This window comes from Tinamus guttatus, unplaced genomic scaffold (genome assembly GCF_059628265.1).
Source record: "Tinamus guttatus ecotype Peru unplaced genomic scaffold, ASM5962826v1 Tinamus_guttatus_pri_ptg000899l, whole genome shotgun sequence".
NCBI classification, from domain to species: Eukaryota; Metazoa; Chordata; class Aves; order Tinamiformes; family Tinamidae; genus Tinamus; species Tinamus guttatus.
Window position 1 is genome coordinate 271,835 of NW_028289433.1, and position 21,640 is coordinate 293,474.

At 59.7% G+C, this 21,640-nt stretch overlaps 2 protein-coding genes across 2 annotated transcripts in view; one reads left to right on the top strand and one right to left on the bottom strand.

The window, feature by feature from the left end:
* Positions 1 to 6,091, top strand: part of LOC148591254 (potassium-transporting ATPase alpha chain 1-like) — a 43,939-nt gene extending 37,848 nt beyond the window's left edge. Inside the window, 4 exon segments of the mRNA XM_088537925.1 lie at positions 1,389 to 1,522; positions 4,990 to 5,091; positions 5,453 to 5,544; positions 6,063 to 6,091. Coding sequence (XP_088394051.1) covers positions 1,389 to 1,522; positions 4,990 to 5,091; positions 5,453 to 5,544; positions 6,063 to 6,091 — 357 coding nt within the window.
* Positions 6,092 to 6,197: 106 nt separating this feature from the next.
* On the bottom strand, positions 6,198 to 20,838 carry TMEM147 (transmembrane protein 147). Its single transcript, XM_088537923.1, has 7 exons — positions 20,749 to 20,838; positions 19,895 to 19,964; positions 18,305 to 18,370; positions 14,423 to 14,559; positions 13,246 to 13,330; positions 7,509 to 7,630; positions 6,198 to 6,324 (listed from the first exon to the last, which is right to left on the bottom strand). The coding sequence occupies exons 1-7, from the start codon at positions 20,823 to 20,825 to the stop codon at positions 6,198 to 6,200; spliced, it is 684 nt and encodes a 227-aa protein (XP_088394049.1). The 5' UTR covers positions 20,826 to 20,838.
* Between the last annotated feature and the right edge of the window lie 802 nt (positions 20,839 to 21,640).

Below are 21,640 nucleotides of genomic sequence, written 5' to 3' on the forward strand. Positions count from 1 at the left end.
GCGTGCGTGCAAAAATGCAATTGCATGCATCCAAAATGCAATTGCACCCATGCAAAAATGCAATTGCGTGCATACAAAATGCAATTGCACCCATGCAAAAATGCAATTGCGTGCATGCAAAATGCAATTACACACATGCAAAAATGCGAATGTGTGCATGCAAAAATGCAATTGCGTGCATACAAAATGCAATTGCAGCCATGCAAAAATGCAATTGCACACATGCAAAAATGCAATTGCGTGCATGCAAAATGCAATTGCACCCATGCAAAAATGCGATTGCGTGCATGCAAAATGCAATTGCGTGCATACAAAATGCAAATGCACACATGCAAAAATGCAATTGCGTGCATGCAAACTGCAATTGCACATATGCAAAAATGCAATTGCGTGCATGCAAAATGCAATTGCACACATGCAAAAATGCAATTGCATGCATGCAAAATGCAATTGCATGCATACAAAATACAATTGCACCCATGCAAAAATGCAATTGCGTGCGTGCAAAATGCAATTGCGTGCATGCAAAATGCAATTGCACACATGCAAAAATGCAATTGCGTGCATGCAAAATGCAATTGCACACATGCAAAAATGCAATTGCGTGCATGCAAAATGCAATTGCACCCATGCAAAAATGCAATTGCACCCATGCAAAAATGCAATTGCACCCATGCAAAAATGCAATTGCGTGCATGCAAAATGCAATTGCACATATGCAAAATGCAATTGCACACATGCAAAAATGCAATTGCGTGCATGCAAAATGCAATTGCACATATGCAGAAATGCAATTGCGTGCATGCAAAAATGCAATTGAGTGCATGCAAAATGCAATTGCATGCATGCAAAAATGCAATTGTGTGCATGCAAAAATGCAATTGCATGCATACAAAATGCAATTGCACATATGCAAAAATGCAATTGTGTGCATACAAAATGCAATTGTGTGCATGCAAAATGCAATTACGTGCATACAAAATGCAATTGTGTGCATACAAAATGCAATTGTGTGCATGCAAAAATGCAATTGCGTCCATGCAAAAATGCGAATGCGTGCATGCAAAAATGCAATTGCGTGCATACAAAATGCAATTGCGTGCATACAAAATGCAATTGTGTGCATGCAAAAATGCAATTGCGTCCATGCAAAATGCAATTGCACCCATGCAAAAACGCAATCGCATGCATGCAAAATGCAATTACGTGCATACAAAATGCAATTGCATGCATGCAAAATGCAATTGCACCCATGCAAAAATGCAATTGCGTGCATGCGAAAATGCAATTGCGTGCATACAAAATGCAATTGCACCCATGCACAAATGCAATTGCGTGCATGCAAAATGCAATTGCACCCATGCACAAATGCACTGGCGTGCCCGCAGACCTTCGCGCAGCGGCTCCGGCAGCAGTACACCTGCTACACCTGCTTCTTCATCAGCATCGAGATGTGCCAGATCGCCGACGTGCTCATCCGCAAGACCCGGCGCCTGTCCCTGCTGCAGCAGGGGCTGCTGCGGTGCCTATGGGCGCTATAGGGGACCGGGCGGGTGGGGGGCACATGGGGGCATTGGGGGGAATCGGGGTGATGGGAGCTATAGGGGATATAGGGGATATGGGGGTATTGGGGGGAATCGGGGTGATGGGAGCTATAGGGGATATAGGGGATATGGGGTATTGGGGTGATGGGAGCTATAGGGGATATAGGGGATATGGGGGTATTGGGGGAAATTGGGGTGATGGGAGCTATAGGGGATATAGGGGATATGGGGTATTGGGGTGATGGGAGCTATAGGGGATATAGGGGATATGGGGGTATTGGGGGGAATTGGGGTGATGGGAACTATAGGGGATATAGGGGATATGGGGTATTGGGGTGATGGGAGCTATAGGGGATATAGGGGATATGGGGGTATTGGGGGGAATCGGGGTGATGGGAGCTATAGGGGATATAGGGGATATGGGGTATTGGGGTGATGGGAGCTATAGGGGATATAGGGGATATGGGGGCATTGGGGGGAATTGGGGTGATGGGAGCTATAGGGGATATAGGGGATATGGGGGCATTGGGGGGAATCGGGGTGATGGGAGCTATGGGGGATATAGGGGATATGGGGGTATTGGGGGGAATCGGGGTGATGGGAGCTATAGGGGATATAGGGGATATGGGGGCATTGGGGGGAATTGGGGTGATGGGAGCTATAGGGGATATAGGGGATATGGGGGCATTGGGGGGAATCGGGGTGATGGGAGCTATAGGGGATATAGGGGATATGGGGGTATTGGGGGAAATTGGGGTGATGGGAGCTATGGGGGATATAGGGTGTATAGAGGCTATAGGATGTGTAGGAGCTATAGGGTATATAGACACTATAGAGAGGCTATGGGGGCATAGGGGCTATACAGAGGCTATAGGTTTTATAGGGGCTATAGGGAGTAGAGGTGCTATAGGAAGTATAGGGGCTATAGGGGCTATAGGGAATAGAGGTGCTATAGGAGGTATAGGGGCTATAGGGAATAGAGAGACTATAGAGAGTATAGCGGCTATAGGAGTATAGAGGCTATAGGGAGTATAGAGGCTATAGGTTTTATAGGGGCTATAGGGAGTGGAGGTGCTATAGGAGGTATAGGGGCTATAGGGGGTATGGAAGCTATAGGGAGTATAGGGGCTATAGGGAGTATTGGGGCTATAGGGAGTATAGAGGCTATAGGTTTTATAGGGGCCATAGGGAGTGGAGGTGCTATAGGAGGTATAGGGGCTATAGGGGGTATGGAAGCTATAGGGAGTATAGGGGCTATAGGGAGTATAGGGGCTATAGGGGGTACAGAGGCTATAGGTTTTGTAGGGGATATAGGGTCTATAGAGACCATAGGGGGTATAGGGGCCATAAGGAGTATAGGCGCTATAGAGTGCATAGAGACTATAAGGAATATAGAGGCTATAGGGAGTATGGGGGGCTATAGGCGATACAGGGGCTATAGGGTGTATAGAGACTACAGGTAATACAGACACTATAGGGAATATAGAGGCTATAGGCAGCACCAGGGCTATAGGGGGTATATAGGGGCTATTGGAGGCCATAGGGGATATAGGGGTTATAGGGACTGAGGGGGGTTATAGCAGCTATGGGGGCTATAGGGGCTATAATGGCCATGGGGGCTATAGGGACTGCTATGGGGAGGGCTACAGGGGAGGCCATGGGGTGTCTATATGGGAAGGGGCTGCTGGGGCCCTATAGGGCAGTTGCTATGGGAGGGAGTCTATATAGGGGCCCTATAGGGGCTGCTATGGGGCATGGGGGCTGCTATAGGGGCCCTTATGGGGCAAGATCGCACTTGGGGGCTATAGGGGCAGCTTTAGGAACCTATAGGGGCCCTATAGGGCCTAAGGGGTCCTAGAGGCTCCTATGGGGTCCTATAAGGTCCTAGAGGGTCCTATAAGATCCTAGAGGCTCCTAGGGGGTCCTATAAAGCCCCATAGAGTCATAGAGGGCCCTAAAAGGCCACAGCAAGTTCTATAAGGTCCTAGAGGGTCCTATAAAGCCCCATAGGGTGCTATAGGGTCCCACAGGGTGTTGTAAGGCCCCATAGGGTGCTGTAAGGTCCCATAGGGTGCTATAGGGTCCCATAGGGTGCTGTAAGGCCCCATAGGGTGCTATAGGGTCCCATAGGACACTATAGGGTGCTATAGGCTCCCACAGGGTGCTGTAAGGTCCCATAGGGTGCTATAGGGTCCCATAGGACACTATAGGGTCCCACAGGGTGCTGTAAGGTCCCATAGGCCGCTATAGGGTCTCATAGAGCAATATACGGTCCCATTGGGTGCTATAGGGTCCCACAGGGCAATATACGGTCCCATAGGGTGCTGCAGGGCCTATACGGTCTCACAGGGTGCTGTAAGGTCCCATGGGGCGCTATAGGGCGCTATAGGGTCCCCCAGAGTGCTGTAAGGCACTATAGGGTCCCATAGGGTGCTATAGGGTCCCATAGGGCGCTATAGGGTCCCATAGGGTGCTGTAAGGTCCCATAGGGTGCTATAGGGTCCCATAGGGTGTTGTAAGGCCCCATAGGGTGCTGTAAGGTCCCATAGGGTGCTATAGGGTCCCATAGGACACTATAGGGTCCCACAGGGTGCTGTAAGGTCCCATAGGCTGCTATAGGGTCCCATAGGCCGCTATAGGGTCTCATAGAGCAATATACGGTCCCATTGGGTGCTATAGGGTCCCACAGGGCAATATACGGTCCCATAGGGTGCTGCAGGGCCTATACGGTCCCACAGGGTGCTGTAAGGTCCCATGGAGCGCTATAGGGTGCCATAGGGCGCTATAGGGTCCCCCAGAGTGCTGTAAGGCACTATAGGGTCCCATAGGGTGCTATAGGGTCCCATAGGACACTATAGGGTCCCACAGGGTGCTGTAAGGTCCCATAGGCTGTTATAGGGTCCCATAGGCCGCTATAGGGTCTCATAGAGCAATATACGGTCCCATTGGGTGCTACAGGGTCCCATAGGGTGCTACAGGGCCCCATAGGGCGCTATAGGGTCCCACAGGGTGCTGTAAGGCCCCATAGGGCGCTATAGGGTCCCACAGGGTAATATACGGTCCCATAGGCCACTATAGGGACCCATAGGGCGCCATAGGGTGCTGTAAGGCCCCATAGGGTGCTATAGGGTCCCACAGGGTAATATACGGTCCCATAGGCCACTATAGGGCCCCATAGGGCGCTATAGGGTCCCACAGGGTGCTGTAAGGCCCCATAGGGTGCTATAGGGTCCCACAGGGTAATATACGGTCCCATAGGGCGCTATAGGGTCCCATAGGGTGCTACAGGGCCCCATAGGGCGCTATAGGGTCCCACAGGGTGCTGTAGGGCCCCATAGGGCGCTATAGGGTCCCACAGGGTAATATACGGTCCCATAGGCCACTATAGGGTCCCATGGGGCGCTATAGGGTCCCATAGGGCGCTATAGGCTCCGTGTCCCCGCAGGAACCACATCCTGGTGATCGCCATCGTCTTCCAGGTCTCCATCGGCTGCTTCCTCTGCTACTGCCCCGGGATGCCCTATATCTTCAACTTCATGCCCATCCGGTGCGCCCGGACGCCGGGGCCCCTTCCCTGTCCCTTGTTCCCTTCCCGGACGCCGGGGCCCCTTCCCGGACACCTGGGCCCCTTCCCGGACTCCTGGGCCCTTTCCCAGACTCCTGGGCCCTTCCCGGACTCCTGGGCCCCTTCCCGGACACCTGGGCCCTTCCCGGACTCCTGGGCCCTTCCCGGACTCCTGGGCCCCTTCCCGGACTCCTGGGCCCTTTCCCAGACTCCTGGGCCCTTCCCGGACTCCTGGGCCCCTTCCCGGACACCTGGGCCCTTCCCGGACTCCTGGGCCCTTCCCGGATTCCTGGGCCCCTTCCCGGACTCCTGGGCCCCTCCTGACCCTTCTCCCCACCAATAGGTTCCAATGGTGGCTGGTGCCGATGCCCTTCGGCCTCCTCATCCTCCTCTACGACGAAGTCCGGAAGTTGGGAGTGCGGCGGCACCCGGGAAGTGAGTAACGGGCCCGGACGCCTGGGCCCCTTCCCGGACGCCTGGGCCCTTCCCGGACACCTGGGCCCTTCCCGGACTCCTGGGCCCTTCCCGGACGCCTGGGCCCCTTCCCGGACTCCTGGGCCCTTCCCGGACTCCTGGGCCCTTCCCGGACGCCTGGGCCCCTTCCCGGACGCCTGGGCCCTTCCCGGACACCTGGGCCCTTCCCGGACTCCTGGGCCCCTTCCTGGATTCCTGGGCCCTTCCCGGACGCCTGGGCCCTTCCCGGACGCCTGGGCCCTTCCCGGACACCTGGGCCCCTTCCCGGATTCCTGGGCCCCTTCCCGGACTCCTGGGCCCCTTCCCGGATTCCTGGGCCCCTTCCCGGACGCCTGGGCCCCTTCCCGGACTCCTGGGCCCTTCCCGGATTCCTGGGCCCTTCCCGGACTCCTGGGCCCTTCCCGGATTCCTGGGCCCTTCCCGGACTCCTGGGCCCTTCCCGGACGCCCGGGCCCTTCCCCACGTCGCTCTCCCCGCAGGTTGGTGGGACCGGGAGCTCTACTACTGAGGAGACCAATAAAGACCCCGGCGCCGCCGGCCCCCCTTTCTATTGTCGCCTTTTATTGATGACGTCAGCAGCGATGACATCAGCAGCGATGACGTCAGAGATGACGTCAGCGCTCGGGCGCCGGCAGCAGCGTCACCAGCAGCCGCAGGGCCCCCAGGCCCAGGGCGGCCGCCAGCCCCGCCCGGACCCCCAGGGCCGCCCACGGCCCCAGGCCCAGCGCTTGCCCCGCCCACCTGGGGGAGGGGCCACGGGGGGGGGGCGGGGTCTCAGTGGGAGGCCCCGCCCTCCCACTCAGCTGCACCCAATAACCCCCCCCCCCCCGACTTACAGGAGCCCAATGGGAGGCCCCGCCCCCTCCCCCGAGCCCCGCCCCCTCCACAAGCTCCTCCCCCCAGCCCGGGGTGCCCCCCCCCGGACAAGCCCTGCCCCCTTAGGGTCAAGCTCCGCCCCCAACCCCGCCCTCCAGGCCCCGCCCACCCCGGCCTCGGCCCAGGGGGATGCCCCCTCCCAGGCCCCGCCCCCTCCCTCCAGGCTCCGCCCCTTTTGCACCCGGGGCCCTCTGCGCTATGACCCCCCGCAGCAGCCCCCTTTAGGCCCCGCCCCCTGGTTAGGCCCCGCCCTCGCTGCACCAGGAAGCCCCGCCCCCTTTAGCCCCGCCCCACGTTAGGCCCCACCCCCACATCAGGCCCCGCCCCCTCTGGCCCCGCCCCACATCAGCCCCCCCCTCCACTGCACTAAGAAGCCCCTGTAGCCACCCCAGGCCCCTCCCTCGCATCAGGCCCCTCCCCCCGTTAGGCCCCGCCCTCCCGTTAAGCCCCACCCCCTTTGGCCCCGCCCTCACTGCGCCAGGAAGCCCCATTACCCCCCCAGGGAGCAGCCCCAGGCCCCGCCCCCTCATTAGCCCCACCCTCCCGTTAAGCCCCGCCCCTTTGTCCCCGCCCCGTTAGGCCCCGCCCTCACTGTGCCAGGAAGCCCCGGTAGCAGCCCCAGGCCCCGCCCCCTGTTAGGCCCCGCCCCCCGCGCTAAGCCCCGCCCTCACTGCGCCAGGAAGCCCCATTACCCCCCCCAGGAAGCCCCCTGCCCTCTCCCCACGTCAGGCCCCGCCCCCTCGTTAGGCCCCACCCTCCCGTTAGGCCCCGCCCCCTGTTAGGCCCCGCCCCCCGTTAGGCCCCGCCCTCACTGCGCCAGGAAGCCCCGGTATCCACCCCAGGGAGCAGTCCCAGGCCCCGCCCCCGGGCCAGGCCCCGCCCCCCGTTAGGCCCCGCCCCCCGCGCTAAGCCCCGCCCTCACTGCGCCAGGAAGCCCCGGTATCCACCCCAGGGAGCAGTCCCAGGCCCCGCCCCCGGGCCAGGCCCCGCCCCTCGTTAGGCCCCGCCCCTCGTTAGGCCCCGCCCCCCGCGCTAAGCCCCGCCCTCACTGCGCCAGGAAGCCCCGGTATCCGCCCAGCAGCAGCAGCAGCCCCAGGGGGGGGCGGAGCCGGGGGGGGAGGTCGTGGCGGGAGGAGAGCCAGAGGAGGGAGGCCAGGGCCATGTGTTGGACCTGGGACAATGATGGGGACAATGGGGACAATGGGGACAATGGGGACAATGACACCAGGGCCACGTGTTGGACCTGGGGACAATGGGGACAATGACAATGACAATGGGGACAATGGGGACAATGGGGACAATGGGGACAATGACAGTGACACCAGGGCCACGTGTTGGACCTGGGACAATGACAATGGGGACAATGGGGACAATGGGGACACCAGGGCCACGTGTTGGACCTGGGGACAATGACAATGACAATGGGGACAATGGGGACAATGACAGTGACACAATGACACCAGGGCCACGTGTTGGACCTGGGACAATGGGGACAATGGGGACAATGGGGACAATGACACCAGGGCCACGTGTTGGACCTGGGGACAATGATGGGGACAATGGGGACAATGGGGACAATGACACCAGGGCCACGTGTTGGACCTGGGGGCAATGGGGACAATGATGGGGACAATGATGGGGACAATGGGGACAACGGGGACAATGACAATGGGGACAATGACATCAGGGCCACGTGTTGGACCTGGGGACAATGATGGGGACAATGGGGACAATGGGGACACCAGGGCCACGTGTTGGACCTGGGGACAATGGGGACAATGGGGACAATGGGGACAATGGGGACAATGACAATGGGGACAATGACAATGGGGACAATGACACCAGGGCCACGTGTTGGACCTGGGACAATGGGGACAATGATGGGGACAATGGGGACAATGGGGACAATGACACCAGGGCCACGTGTTGGACCTGGGGACAATGGGGACAATGGGGACAATGGGGACAATGGGGACAATGACACCAGGGCCACGTGTTGGACCTGGGACAATGGGGACAATGGGGACAATGACAGTGACACAATGACACCAGGGCCACGTGTTGGACCTGGGGACAATGATGGGGACAATGACAATGACACCAGGGCCACGTGTTGGACCTGGGGACAATGATGGGGACAATGGGGACAATGATGGGGACAATGGGGACAATGACACCAGGGCCACGTGTTGGACCTGGGACAATGGGGACAATGATGGGGACAATGATGGGGACAATGACAATGACAATGGGGACAATGACACCAGGGCCACGTGTTGGACCTGGGGACAACGGGGACAATGATGGGGACAATGATGGGGACAATGGGGACAACGGGGACAATGACAATGGGGACAATGACACCAGGACCACGTGTTGGACCTGGGGACAATGACAGTGACACAATGACAATGACAATGGGGACAATGACACCAGGGCCACGTGTTGGACCTGGGGACAATGGGGACAATGATGGGGACACCAGGACCACGTGTTGGACCTGGGGACAATGACAGTGACACAATGACAATGACAATGGGGACAATGACACCAGGGCCACGTGTTGGACCTGGGGACAATGGGGACAATGATGGGGACACCAGGACCACGTGTTGGACCTGGGGACAATGACGGGGACAATGATGGGGACAATGACAATGACACAATGACACAATGACACCAGGGCCACGTGCTGCACCTGGGGACAATGATGGGGACAATGACAATGACAATGGGGACAATGGGGACACCAGGGCCACGTGCTGGACCTGGGGACAACGGGGACAACGGGGACAACGGGGACAATGGGGACAATGACACAATGACAGTGACATCAGAGCCACGTGCTGGACCTGGGGACAATGGGGACAATGATGGGGACAATGGGAACACAGTGACACCAGGGCCACGTGCTGCACCTGGGGACAATGGGGACAATGGGGACAATGACAATGACAATGGGGACAATGGGGACAATGGGGACAGCAGGGCCACGTGCTGCACCTGGGGACAATGGGGACAATGGGGACAGTGACAATGATGGGGACAATGGGGACAATGGGGACAACGGGGACACCAGGGCCAAGTGCTGCACCTGGGGACAATGGGGACAATGGGGACAGTGACAATGATGGGGACAATGATGGGGACAATGGGGACAACGGGACAACGGGAGCAATGGGGACAATGGGGACAATGACAGTGACACAATGACAGTGACACAGTGACACCAGGGCCACGTGCTGCACCTGGGGACAATGATGGGGACAATGGGGACAGTGACACAATGACACAATGACACCAGGGCCACATGCTGCACCTGGAGACAATGACAATGACAGTGACAATGGGGACAATGGGGACAACGATAGTGACAATGACACCAGGGCCACGTGCTGCACCTGGGGACAATGGGGACAACGGGGACAATGGGGACACCAGGGCCACGTGCTGGACCTGGGGACAATGGGGACAATGATGGGGACAATGACACCAGGGCCACGTGCTGCACCTGGGGACAATGACAATGACAGTGACAATGACACAATGACACAATGACAGTGACAGTGAGACCAGGGCCACGTGCTGGACCTGGGGACAATGATGGGGACAATGGGGACACCAGGGCCACGTGCTGCACCTGGGGACAATGACAATGACAGCGACAATAACAGGGACAATGACACCAGGGACACTGCGCCTGGGGACAACGGGACACAGTGACACAACAACACCGGGACACAGGGTGACAGGGACCGGGGACACGTGCTGGGCCTGGGGGGGTGACAGGGACACCCGGACACGGGTGACAACAACACCCGCTGCGTGGGGTGACACCTGGGGGACAATGGGGGCCAGGGACACGTGTTGGACCTGGCGCGGTGACACCAACACCCGGCACCGGGTGACAGCGACACCCGGTGACCGGTGACACCAACACCCGGACGGCAGCGACACCTAATGGGGAGGGTCACGGGGACCAGTGTCACCCGCAGCACTGGGGACAGGGTGACAACAACACCCGGCAGCGGGTGACAAGGCCACCATAGACGGGGGGGGTGACAACAAAGGGGGGTTTGGGGGCGTTTGGGGCAATTCTGGGAGATTTGGGGGAGTTTGGGGGTAATTTTAGGTGTTTTGGGGGCGTTTCAGGGTGTTTTGGGGGCGATTTGGGGGTGTTTAGGGGTGTTTTGGAGGTGTATGGGGTGTTCTGGGGCGTTTTGGGGTGATTTGGGTGTTTTGGGGGTACTTTGGGAAATTTGGGGGTGTTTGCGGGTGACTTTGGGGTGATTTGGGGTGTTCTGGGTGTGTTTTGGAGTGTTTTTCTGGGGTGTTTTGGGGCGATTTTGGAGCTGTTTTAGGGCAATTTGCGGTGTTTGGGAGTCATTTGGGGTATTTTGAGGTATTTTGGGGTGTTTGGGGGTGATTTGGGAGTTATTTGGGGTCTTTTGGGAGTGATTTATGGTTGTTTTGGGGTGTCTTGAAGTAATTTCAGGTGTCGGGGGTTTTGTGGATGTTTCTGGGGTGTTTTGGGGTAATTTGGGAGGTGTTTTAGGGTAATTCGCGGTGTTTTGGCGGTGTATGGGGTGTTTGTAGGCGTTTTGGGGTGTTTTGGGGTGATTTTGGGGTGTTTTGGGGCATTTTGAGGTAATTCAGGGTGTTTTGGGATGATTTGAGGTGTTTGGGGTGATTTTGAGGTTTTGGGGGGTGTTTTGGGGGTGTTTCTCATGTGTTTTGGGGTGTATGCGGTGCGTTTTGGGGCATTTTGGGGGTGTTTCTGGCTGTTTCGGGGTAACTTTGGGGTGTTTTGGGGGTGTTTCAGGGTGTTTTGGGGTGAGTTTGGAGTGTTTTGGGGGTGTTTCTGGGTGTTTGGAGTGTTTTGGGATGTATTGGGGTATTTTGGGGTGTTCCGTGCCTTTTTTGGGTGTGTTTTGGGGTGTTCCAGGCTGTTTTGGGGTGTTTTGGTTGCATTTTGGGGTGTTTCGGGGTGCTTTGGAGTGTTCCGTGCTATTTTGGGGTGTGTTTTAGGGTGTTCCAGGCCGTTTTGGGGGTGTTTCTGGGTGTTTTTGGTGCGTTTCAAGGTGTTTTGGGGTGTTTCACGGTGTTCTGAGGTGAGTTTGGGGTGTTTTGGGTGCATTTTGGGGTGTTACAGCGGTGTTCCGTGCCTTTTTTATGGGTGTGTTTTGGGGTGATCCAGGCTGTTTTGGGGGTGTTTCAGGGTGTTTTGGGGTGTTTCTGGGGTGTTTGGGGTGCATTTGGGGTATTTAGGGGTGTTCCGTGCTATTTTGGGGTGTGTTTTGGGGTGATCCAGGCTCTTTTGTGGGTGTTTCGGGGTGTTTCTGGGTGTTTTTGCTGTGTATCAGCGTGTTTTGGGGTGTTTCAGGGTGCTTTGGGGTGAGTTTGGGGTGTTTTGGGGTGTTTCGGGGTGTTCCGTGCTGTTTATGGGTGTGTTTTGGGGTGTTCCAGGCTGTCTTGGGGGTGTTCCAGGGTGTTTTGGGGTGTTTCTGGGGTGTTTTGGGTGCATTTTAGGGTGTTTTGGGGTGTTTCGGGGTGTTCTGGGGTGAGTTTGGTGTGTTTTGGGTGCATTTTGGGGTGTTTTGGGGTGTTCTGTGCTGGTTTGGGGTGTGTTTTGGGGTGTTCCAGGCTGTTTTGGGAGTGTTTCACGGTGTTTTGGGGTGTTTCTGGGTGTTTTTGGTGCATATCAGGGTGTTTTGGGGTGTTCAAGGCTGAGTTTGGGGTGTTTGGGGTGTTTTGGGATGTATCAGGGTGTTCTAGCCTGTTTTTGGTGTGTTTTGGGGGTGTTTCAGGGTGTTTTGGGTGCATTTTGGGGTGTTTTGGGGTGTTTCTGGGGTGTTTTGGGTGCGTTTCAGGGTGTTCCAGGCTCTTTTGGGGGTGTTTCTGCAGTGTTTTGGGGTGTTTTTGGTGTGTTTCTGGGTGTTCCAGACTGTTTTGGGGTGTTTCTGGGGTGTTTTGGGTGCATTTTGGGGTGTTTTGGGGTGTTTTTCATGTGTTTCAGGGTGTTTTGGGGCGTTTCCGGGGTGTTTTGGGTGCGTTTTGGGTGCATTTTGGGGTGTTTTCGGGTGTTTCTGGGGCGTTCAGGGTGCATTTTGGGGTTTTTTGGGGGTGTTTTGGGGTGTTTTTCATGTGTTTCAGGGTGTTTTGGGTGCATTTTGGGGTGTTTGGGGGTGTTTCTGGGGCGTTCAGGGTGCATTTTGGGTGCATTTCGGGGTGTTTCTGGAGTGTTTGGGGTGCATTTTAGGGTGTTTCAGGGTGTTTTGGGGTGTTTCTGGGGTGTTTTGGGTGCATTTTGGGGTGTTTTGGGGTGTTTCTGGGGTGTTCAGGGTGCGTTTTGGGGTGTTTTGGTGTTTTTCGTGCGCTTCAGGGTGTTTTGGGTGCGTTTCAGGGTGTTCTGGGGTGAGTTTGGTGTGTTTTGGGTGCATTTTGGGGTGTTTGGGGGTGTTCTGGCTGCATTTTGGGATGTTTCTGGAGTGTTTTGGGTGCATTTTAGGGTGTTTCAGGGCATTTCTGGGGTGTTTTGGGTGTGTTTTGGGGTGTTTTGGGGGTGTTTTGGGTGCATTTCAGGGTGTTTTGGGGTGTTTTCGGTGCGTTTGGGGGTGTTTTGGGCGCGTTTCAGGGTGTTTTGGGTGCGTTTTGGGGTGTTTTGGGGTGTTTTGGGTGCATTTCAGCGTGTTTTGGGTGCGTTTTGGGGTGTTTTGGGGTGTTTGGGGGTGTTCTGGGGGCGTTTTGGGGTGTTTTGGGTGCGTTTTGGGGTGTTTGGGGCCTCACCAGGCTGATGTTGGAGTCCAGCCCCATCTGCAGGTAGCGCCAGTCGAACTCGATGCCCCGAGCGCCGACCCAGAGCGGGACACAGCTGGGGACAGGGACACCAAGGGCACCAATGTCCCCATGGCCCCAATGTCCCTCCATGTCCCCCAATGTCCCCCATGGCCCCCCATGGCCCCCATTTCCCTCCATGTCCCCAATGTCCCCATTGTCCCCCATGTCCCCACTGTCCCCCATGTCCCCATTCTCCCATGTCCCCTATGTCCCCCAATGTCCCCCCACGTCCCCCATTTCCCTCCATGTCCCCAATGTCCCCACTGTCCCCCATGTCCCCATATCCTCCCATGTCCCCATGTCCCTCAATGTCCCCATGTTCCCCAATGTCCCCATGTCCCCCCCTGTCCCCAATGTCCCTCCACGTCCCCAATGTCCCTCCATGTCCCCAATGACCCCATTGTCCCCCATGTCTCCATATCCTCCCGTGTCCCCCCATGTCCCCATGCCCCCCATGTCCCTCCATGCTCCCCAACGTCCCCACGTCCCTCCAAGTCTCCCTGTCCTTCCATGTCCCCAATGTCCCCCCACGTCCCCAATGTCCCTCAATGTCCCCAATGACCCCATTGTCCCCCATGTCCCCACATCCTCCCATGTCCCCCCATGTCCCCATTTTCCCTCAATGTCCCCCCATGTCCCCATATCCTCCCGGTGTCCCCCCATGTCCCCACGTCCCTCCAAGTCCCCCTGTCCTTCCATGTCCCCAATGTCCCCCCACATCCCCAATGTCCCTCAATGTCCCCCAATGCCTCCCAGGTCCCTCCATGTCCCCCAATGTCCCCACGTGTCCCCCCATGTCCCCATGTCTCCCCATGTCCCCAATGTCCCTCCATGTCCCCAATGACCCCATTGTCCCCCATGTCCCCACATCCTCCCATGTCCCCCCATGTCCCCATTTTCCCTCAATGTCCCCCCATGTCCCCATGTCCCCCCATGTCCCCACGTCCCCCCATGTCCCTCCATGTCCCCCAATGTCCCCACGTCCCCCCAAGCCCCCATGTCCCCCCATGCTCCCCAATGTCCCCACACCCCCAATGCCCCCCATGTCCCCAGTGTCCCTCCATGTCCCCCCATGTCCCCAGTCCCCCCCCATGTCCCCAGTCCCCCCCATGTCCCCAGGCCCCACCGCGATGTCACCAGCTCCGCGGTGGCCCAGCCCATGGCGGCCACCATGATCTTGAGCTCCCCCTTCCCCGCGTGGCGGCCCAGGGCCACCTGCAGCCCCGCCAGGTCGGCCAGGTCCACGGTGGCCTTCATGAACTCCTGTCCCCAACGGTGTCCCCAATGTCACCGATGGCCCCAATGGTGTCCCCAATGTCACCCGTGGTCCCCAGACCAGTCACATTAACATTAATGTCCCCAATGGGGTTCCCCAACCAGTCCCCATGGCCCTTGTGAACCCCCAGTGTCACCAATGGGGTCATCAACAGTGTCACTGATGTCCCCAATGGTGTCCCCAATGCCACCCGTGGTCCCCAGACCAGTCACATTAATGTTATTGTCCCCAATGGGGTTCCCAAATGTGTCCCCATGGCCCTTGGGAGTCCCCAGTGTCCCAAAAAGTGACACCGATGGTGTCACCGATGTCCCCAATGGTGTCACCGGTGTCACCTGGGTCCCCAGCGGTGCCACCCGCGGTCCCCGTAACAGCCATGTCAATGTTAATGTCCCCAATGGGGTCCCCAAACGTGTCCCCATGGCCCTTGGGAGCGTCCAGTGTCCCCAATGGTGTCACCAATGGTGTCACTGATGTCCCCAATGCTGTCATTGATGTCCCCAATGGTGTCCCCAATGCCACCCATGGTCCCCAGACCAGTCACATTAATGTTATTGTCCCCAATGGGGTCCCCAAACGTGTCCCCATGGCCCTTGTGAGCCCACAGTGTCCCCAATGGTGTCACCAATGGTGTCACTGATGTCCCCAATGCTGTCATTGATGTCCCCAATGGTGTCCCCAATGTCACCCATGGTCCCCAGACCAGTCACATTAATGTTATTGTCCCCAATGGGGTCCCCAAACGTGTCCCCATGGCCCTTGTGAACCCCCAGTGTCACCAATGGGGTCATCAATGGTGTCACTGATGTCCCCAATGGTGTCACCGGTGTCACCCGTGGTCCCCAGACCAGTCACATTAACATTAATGTCCCCAATGGGGTTCCCCAACCAGTCCCCATGGCCCTTGTGAACCCCCAGTGTCACCAATGGGGTCATCAACAGTGTCACTGATGTCCCCAATGGTGTCACCCGGGTCCCCAGCGGTGCCACCCGCGGTCCCCGCAACAGCCACGTCAATGTTAACGTCCCCAATGGGGTCCCCAAACGTGTCCCCATGGCCCTTAGGAGTCCCCAGTGTCACCAATGGTGTCACCAATGGTGTCACCGATGTCCCCAATGGTGTCCCTGATGTCCCCAATGTCACCTGTGGTCCCCAGACCAGTCACATTAACGTTAATGTCCCCAATGGGGTCCCCAAATGTGTCCCCATGGCCCTTGTGAGCCCCCAGTGTCACCAACGGTGTCACCGATGGTGTCACCGATGTCCCCAATGGTGTCACTGATGTCCCCAATGGTGTCCCCAATGTCACGCGTGGTCCCCAGACCAGTCACATTAACGTTGATGTCCCCAAGGGGGTCCCCAAATGTGTCCCCATGGCCCTTGTGAGTCCCCAGTGTCCCCAATGGTGTCACCGATGGTGTCATTGATGTCCCCAATGGTGTCCCCAATGCCATCCATGGTCCCCAGACCAGTCACATTAACATTAATGTCCCCAATGGGGTTCCCCAACCAGTCCCCATGGCCCTTGTGAACCCCCAGTGTCTCCAATGGGGTCATCAATGGTATCACTGATGTCCCCAATGGTGTCACCGGTGTCACCCGTGGTCCCCAAACCAGTCACATTAACATTAATGTCCCCAATGGGGTCCCCAAACGTGTCCCCATGGCCCTTGTGAGCTCCTGGTATCACCAATGGTGTCACCAATGGTGTCACCGGTGTCCCCAATGGTGTCACTGATGTCCCCAACGGTGTCCCCAATGTCACCGATGGCCCCAATGGTGCCACCCGCAGTCCCCGCAACAGCCGCATCAATGTTATTGTCCCCAATGGGGTCCCCAAATGTGTCCCCATGGCCCTTGGGAGCGCCCAGTGTCCCCAATGGTGTCACCAATGGTGTCACTGATGTCCCCAATGCTGTCACCGGTGTCACCCGTGGTCCCCAGACCAGTCACATTAATGTTAATGGCCCCAAGGGGGTCCCCAAATGTGTCCCCATGGCCCTTGTGAGCTCCTGGTGTCCCCAATGGTGTCACCAATGGTGTCCCTGATGTCCCCAATGGTGTCCCCAATGTCACCCATGGTCCCCAGACCAGTCACATTAATGTTATTGTCCCCAAATGTGTCCCCCTTCCCCGCGTGGCGGCCCAGGGCCACCTGCAGCCCCGCCAGGTCGGCCAGGTCCACGGTGGCCTTCATGAACTCCTGTCCCCAACGGTGTCCCCAATGTCACCGATGGCCCCAGCGGTGTCACCCATGGTCCCCAGACCAACCACATTAACGTTAATGTCCCCAATAGGGTCCCCCAAACGTGTCCCCATGGCCCTTGGGAGCTCCTGGTATCACCAATGGTGTCCCCAGTGGTGTCACCGATGGTGTCACCGATGGCCCCAATGGTGTCCCCAATGCCACCCATGGTCCCCAGACCAGTCACATTAACATTAATGTCCCCAATGGGGTTCCCCAACCAGTCCCCATGGCCCTTGTGAACCCCAGTGTCACCAATGGGGTCATCAACAGTGTCACTGATGTCCCCAATGGCGTCACCGGTGTCACCCGGGTCCCCAGCGGTGCCACCCGCGGTCCCCGTAACAGCCACGTCAATGTTATGTCCCCAATGGGGTCCCCAAACGTGTCCCCATGGCCCCTGTGAGCTCCTGGTGTCCCCAATGGTGTCACCGATGTCCCCAAAGATGTCACTGATGTCCCCAATGGTGTCACCGATGTCACCCGTGGTCCCCAGACCAGTCACATTAACGTTAATGTCCCCAATGGGGTCCCCCAAACGTGTCCCCATGGCCCTTGGGAGCGCCCAGTGTCCCCAGTGGTGTCACCAATGGTGTCACTGATGTCCCCAATGGTGTCACCGGTGTCACCCGTGGTCCCCAGACCAGTCACATTAATGTTAATGTCCCCAAGGGGATCCCCAAAGGTGTCCCCATGGCCATTGTGAGCCCCCAGTGTCACCAATGGTGTCACTGATGGTGTCACCGATGTCCCCAATGGTGTCACCAATGTCCCCAATGGTGTCCCCAATGTCACCCGTGGTCCCCAGACCAGTCACATTAACGTTAATGTCCCCAAGGGGGTCCCCAAACATGTCCCCATGGCCCTTGTGAGTCCCCAGTGTCACCAATGGTGTCACCAAAGGTGTCACTGATGTCCCCAATGGTGTCACTGATATTCCCAATGGTGTCCCCAATGTCACCCATGGTCCCCAGACCAGTCACATTAACGTTGATGTCCCCAAGGGGGTCCCCAAATGTGTCCCCATGGCCCTTGGGAGCGCCCAGTGTCCCCAATGGTGTCACCAATGGTGTCCCTGATGTCCCCAATGGTGTCCCCAATGTCACCCGTGGTCCCCAGACCAGTCACATTAACGTTAATGTCCCCAAGGGGGTCCCCAAACGTGTCCCCATGGCCCTTGTGAGCTCCTGGTATCACCAATGGTGTCACCAATGGTGTCACCGGTGTCACCCGTGGTCCCCAGACCAGTCACATTAACGTTAATGTCCCCAAGGGCGTCCCCAAATGTGTCCCCATGGCCCGTGGGAGTCCCCAGTGTCACCAACGGTGTCACCAATGGTGTCACCGATGTCACCCGGGCTCCCCCCAACAGCAGCATCAACATTAATGTCCCCAATTGGGTCCCCTAAGACACCAACAGTGTCGTCCCCAACACCCCCCCCGTGTCCCCCCATGTCCCCAATGTCCCCCCCGTGTCCCCACTCACCCCCACCAGGTCGTAGCCTCCGGCCGCCCCCTCCCAGGTGGGGAAGAAGGTGGCCAAAAACAGCATCTGTGGGGAGGGAAGGGCCCAGGAATCCGGGAAGGGGCCCAGGAGTCCGGGAAGGGCCCAGGAATCCGGGAAGGGGGCCAGGAGTCCGGGAAGGGGCCCAGGAGTCCGGGAAGGGCCCAGGAATCCGGGAAGGGCCCAGGAATCCGGGAAGGGGCCCAGGAGTCCGGGAAGGGCCCAGGCGTCCGGGAAGGGGCCCCAGGGTGCCCCAGCCCCCCCCTCCTGTCCCACAACCTGCCCCAAAAGGGCCCAGGCGTCCGGGATGGGGGGGGGGGCCCTGGGGGGGGGGGGTCCCCAAGTTCGGGATGGGGGGGGGGTCCTGGTATCCGGGTGTTGTTGGGGAGGGTTGTCCCCATCAGGGTCCCCATGTCTGGGTGTTCTTGGGGGGGGGTCCCGGTATCCGGGTGTTGTTGGGGGGGGTCCCAGTGTCCGGGTGTTGTTGGGGGCGGGTCCCGGTGTCCAGGTGTTGGGGGGGGGGGGGGTGGATCTCAGTGCCCAGGTGTTGCTGGGTTGTCCCGGTATCCGGGTGTTGTTGGGGTTGTCCCCGTCAGGGTCCCCGTGTCCGGGTGTTGTCGGGGGGGGGGGGGGGGGGGGGGGGGGGGCGCCGTGTCCGGGTGTTGTTGTCGGGGGTTGTCCCCATGTCCGGGTGTTGTTCAGGGGTGTCCCCGTCAGGGTCCCCGTGTCCAGGTGTTGTTCAGGGGGTTGTCCCCATGTCCGGGTGTTGTCGGGGGTTTGTCCCCGTGTCCGGGTGTTGTTGGGGTTGTCCCCGTCGGGGTCCCCGTGTCCGGGTGTTGTTGTCGGGGGTGGTCCCCGTGTCTGGGTGTTGTTTGGGGGTTGTCCCCGTGTCCGGGTGTTGTTCGGGGGTTGTCCCCGTCGGGGTCCCCGTGCCCGGGTGTTGTTCAGGGGGTTGTCCCCGTGTCCAGGTGTTGTCGGGGTTGTCCCCATGTCCGGGTGTTGTTGGGGTTGTCCCCGTCGGGGTCCCCGTGTCCGGGTGTTGTTGTCGGGGGTTGTCCCCATGTCCGGGTGTTGTTGTTGGGGGTTGTCCCCGTGTCCGGGTGTTGTTGTTGGGGGTTGTCCCCGTGTCCGGGTGTTGTCGGGGGGTTGTCCCGGTGTCCGGATGTTGTTGGGAGGGTTGTCCCCGTCAGGGTCCCCGTGTCCAGGTGTTGTTGTCGGGGGTTGTCCCCGTGTCTGGGTGTTGTTGTCGGGGGTTGTCCCCGTGTCCAGGTGTTGGGGGGGGATCTCGGTGTCCGGGTGTTGTTGGGGTGTCCCCATCGGGGTCCCCATGTCCGGGTGTTGTCCGGGGGTTGTCGGGGTGTCCCCATCAGGCTCCCCGTGTCTGGGTGTTGTTCGGGGGTTGTCCCCGTGTCCGGGTGTTGTTGTCGGGGTGTCCCCGTGTCCGGGTGTTGTTCGGGGGTTGTCCCCATGTCCGGGTGTTGTTCGGGGGTTGTCCCCGTGTCCGGGTGTTGTTGTCGGGGTGTTCCCCATGTCCGGGTGTTGTCCGGGTGTTGTCCCCGTCCCCGCGCTCACCTTGCCCAGTTGCACCAGCAGGAAGGTGGCCCCGGCCTGGACGCAGCGCCAGAACGCCGAGTACTCGGAGCTGCCGGGACAGGGGGGCGGGGCTCGGAACCGGCACCGACCGGCACCGACCCGGGACCGGGACCGACCCGGTACCGACCTGGTCCTGACCTGGTTCCGACCCCGACCCGGTACCGACCCGGGACCGACCCGGTTCCGACCCAGTCCTGACCCGGTACCGACCCCGACCCGGTACCGACCCGGGACCGACCCGGTTCCGACCCCGACCCGGTACCAACCCTGACCTGGTACCGAGCCAGTCCTGACCCGGTACCGACCCCGACCCGGTTCCGACCCAGTCCTGACCCGGTACCAACCCGGTACCGACCCTGACCTGGTACCGACCCGGTCTGACCCAGTCCCGGTCCTGTCCCTGACCCGGTCCTGGTTCCGACCCAGTCCTGACCCGGTACCGACCCCGACCCGGTTCCGACCCAGTCCTGACCCGGTACCAACCCGGTACCGACCTGGTCCCGACTCGGTTCCGACCCGGTCCCGCCTCCGCCCCCGACCGGTTCCAACCCGGTCCCGGTCCCAGTTCCGACCCGGTCCCGGTTCCGACCCGGTCCCGGTGCCGCCACCGACCCGGTTCCGACCCCAACCCGGTACCGACCCGGTCCCGCCCCCGACCCCGTCCTGGTCCCGGTTTCGACCCGGTTTCGCCCCCGACCCGTTCCCGACCTGCTCCCGGTCCCAGTTCCGACCCGGTTCCGCCCCGGTCCCCGTTCCCCCCCATCCCATCCCGCCCCGGTCCCGGTCGCGGTCCCGCCCCCGGCCCAATCCCGGTTCCGGTTCCGGTTCCTCACAGGCCGCTGCACTTGTACGTGATGAAATAGGGGAAATAGGCGAGAGCGAAACAGTTCCCGAAGTGGAAGAGCGTCATGGCGGCCGCGGGAAGGGCCCAGGAGTCCGGGAAGGGCCCAGGAGTCCGGGAAGGGGCCCAGGAGTCCGGGAAGGGGCCCAGGAGTCCGGGAAGGGCCCAGGAATCCGGGAAAGGGCCCAGGAGTCCGGGAAGGGCCCAGGAGTCCGGGAAGGGGCCCAGGAATCCGGGAAGGGGCCCAGGAGTCCGGGAAGGGCCCAGGCGTCCGAGCCCCGCTCAGCAGCCGCCGCCGCGGGGCATTGTGGGAGCCGCGCGCGCGCGCGAGCCCCGCCCCCTCGGCTCGGCCTCTCCCCCACCCCCCCGGGCTCCTGGCCCCGCCCCCGGCGCCGCTGGCCCCGCCCCCCCCGCGTTGCGAATCCCCCTTCCCTGGCCCCGCCCCCTCCAGCGCCCGCCCCCTCTGGCCCCGCTCCTGGTGCCGCTGGCCCCGCCCCCTCCCCCGGCCGCTCCCGCTGGCCCCGCCCCCCGGCGCCGCTGGCCCCGCCCCACGGTTTGAATCCCGTTCCCTGGCCCCGCCCCCTCCTCCTTCCCCCCCCGCTCCCTCTGGCCCCGCCCCCGGTGCCGCTGGCCCCGCCCCCTCGTGTCGCCCCCCTCCCGAGGGCTTCTGGCCCCGCCCCCTCCACCGCCTCCTCCCTCTGGCCCCGCCCCCGGCACAGCTGGCCCCGCCCCCCACCCTTCCAACCCCGCCCCCGCCGGCCCCGCCCCCCGCGTGGTCCCCCCCCCCCCCATAAAACGGCGCGGGGGGGCGGGGGGGGATGACGTCACCGGGGGGAAATAGGGGGTCAATGCGGGGGAATAACCCCCCCCCCCGGGGTAATTTT

Excerpts from the sequence above, each read along its gene's own strand:
- TMEM147 (XM_088537923.1), bottom strand. The coding sequence starts at position 20,825 with ATGACGCTCTTCCACTTCGGGAACTGTTTCGCTCTCGCCTATTTCCCC. Across the intron at positions 14,560-18,304 it reads GAGGCTACGACCTGGTGGGG|GAGTTCATGAAGGCCACCGT; the intron begins GTGAGTGGGGAC and ends CGTTGGGGACAG. Across the intron at positions 6,325-7,508 it reads TACCGGGGCTTCCTGGCGCA|GTGGGCGGGGCAAGCGCTGG; the intron begins GTGAGGGCGGGG and ends CCCCTCCCCCAG.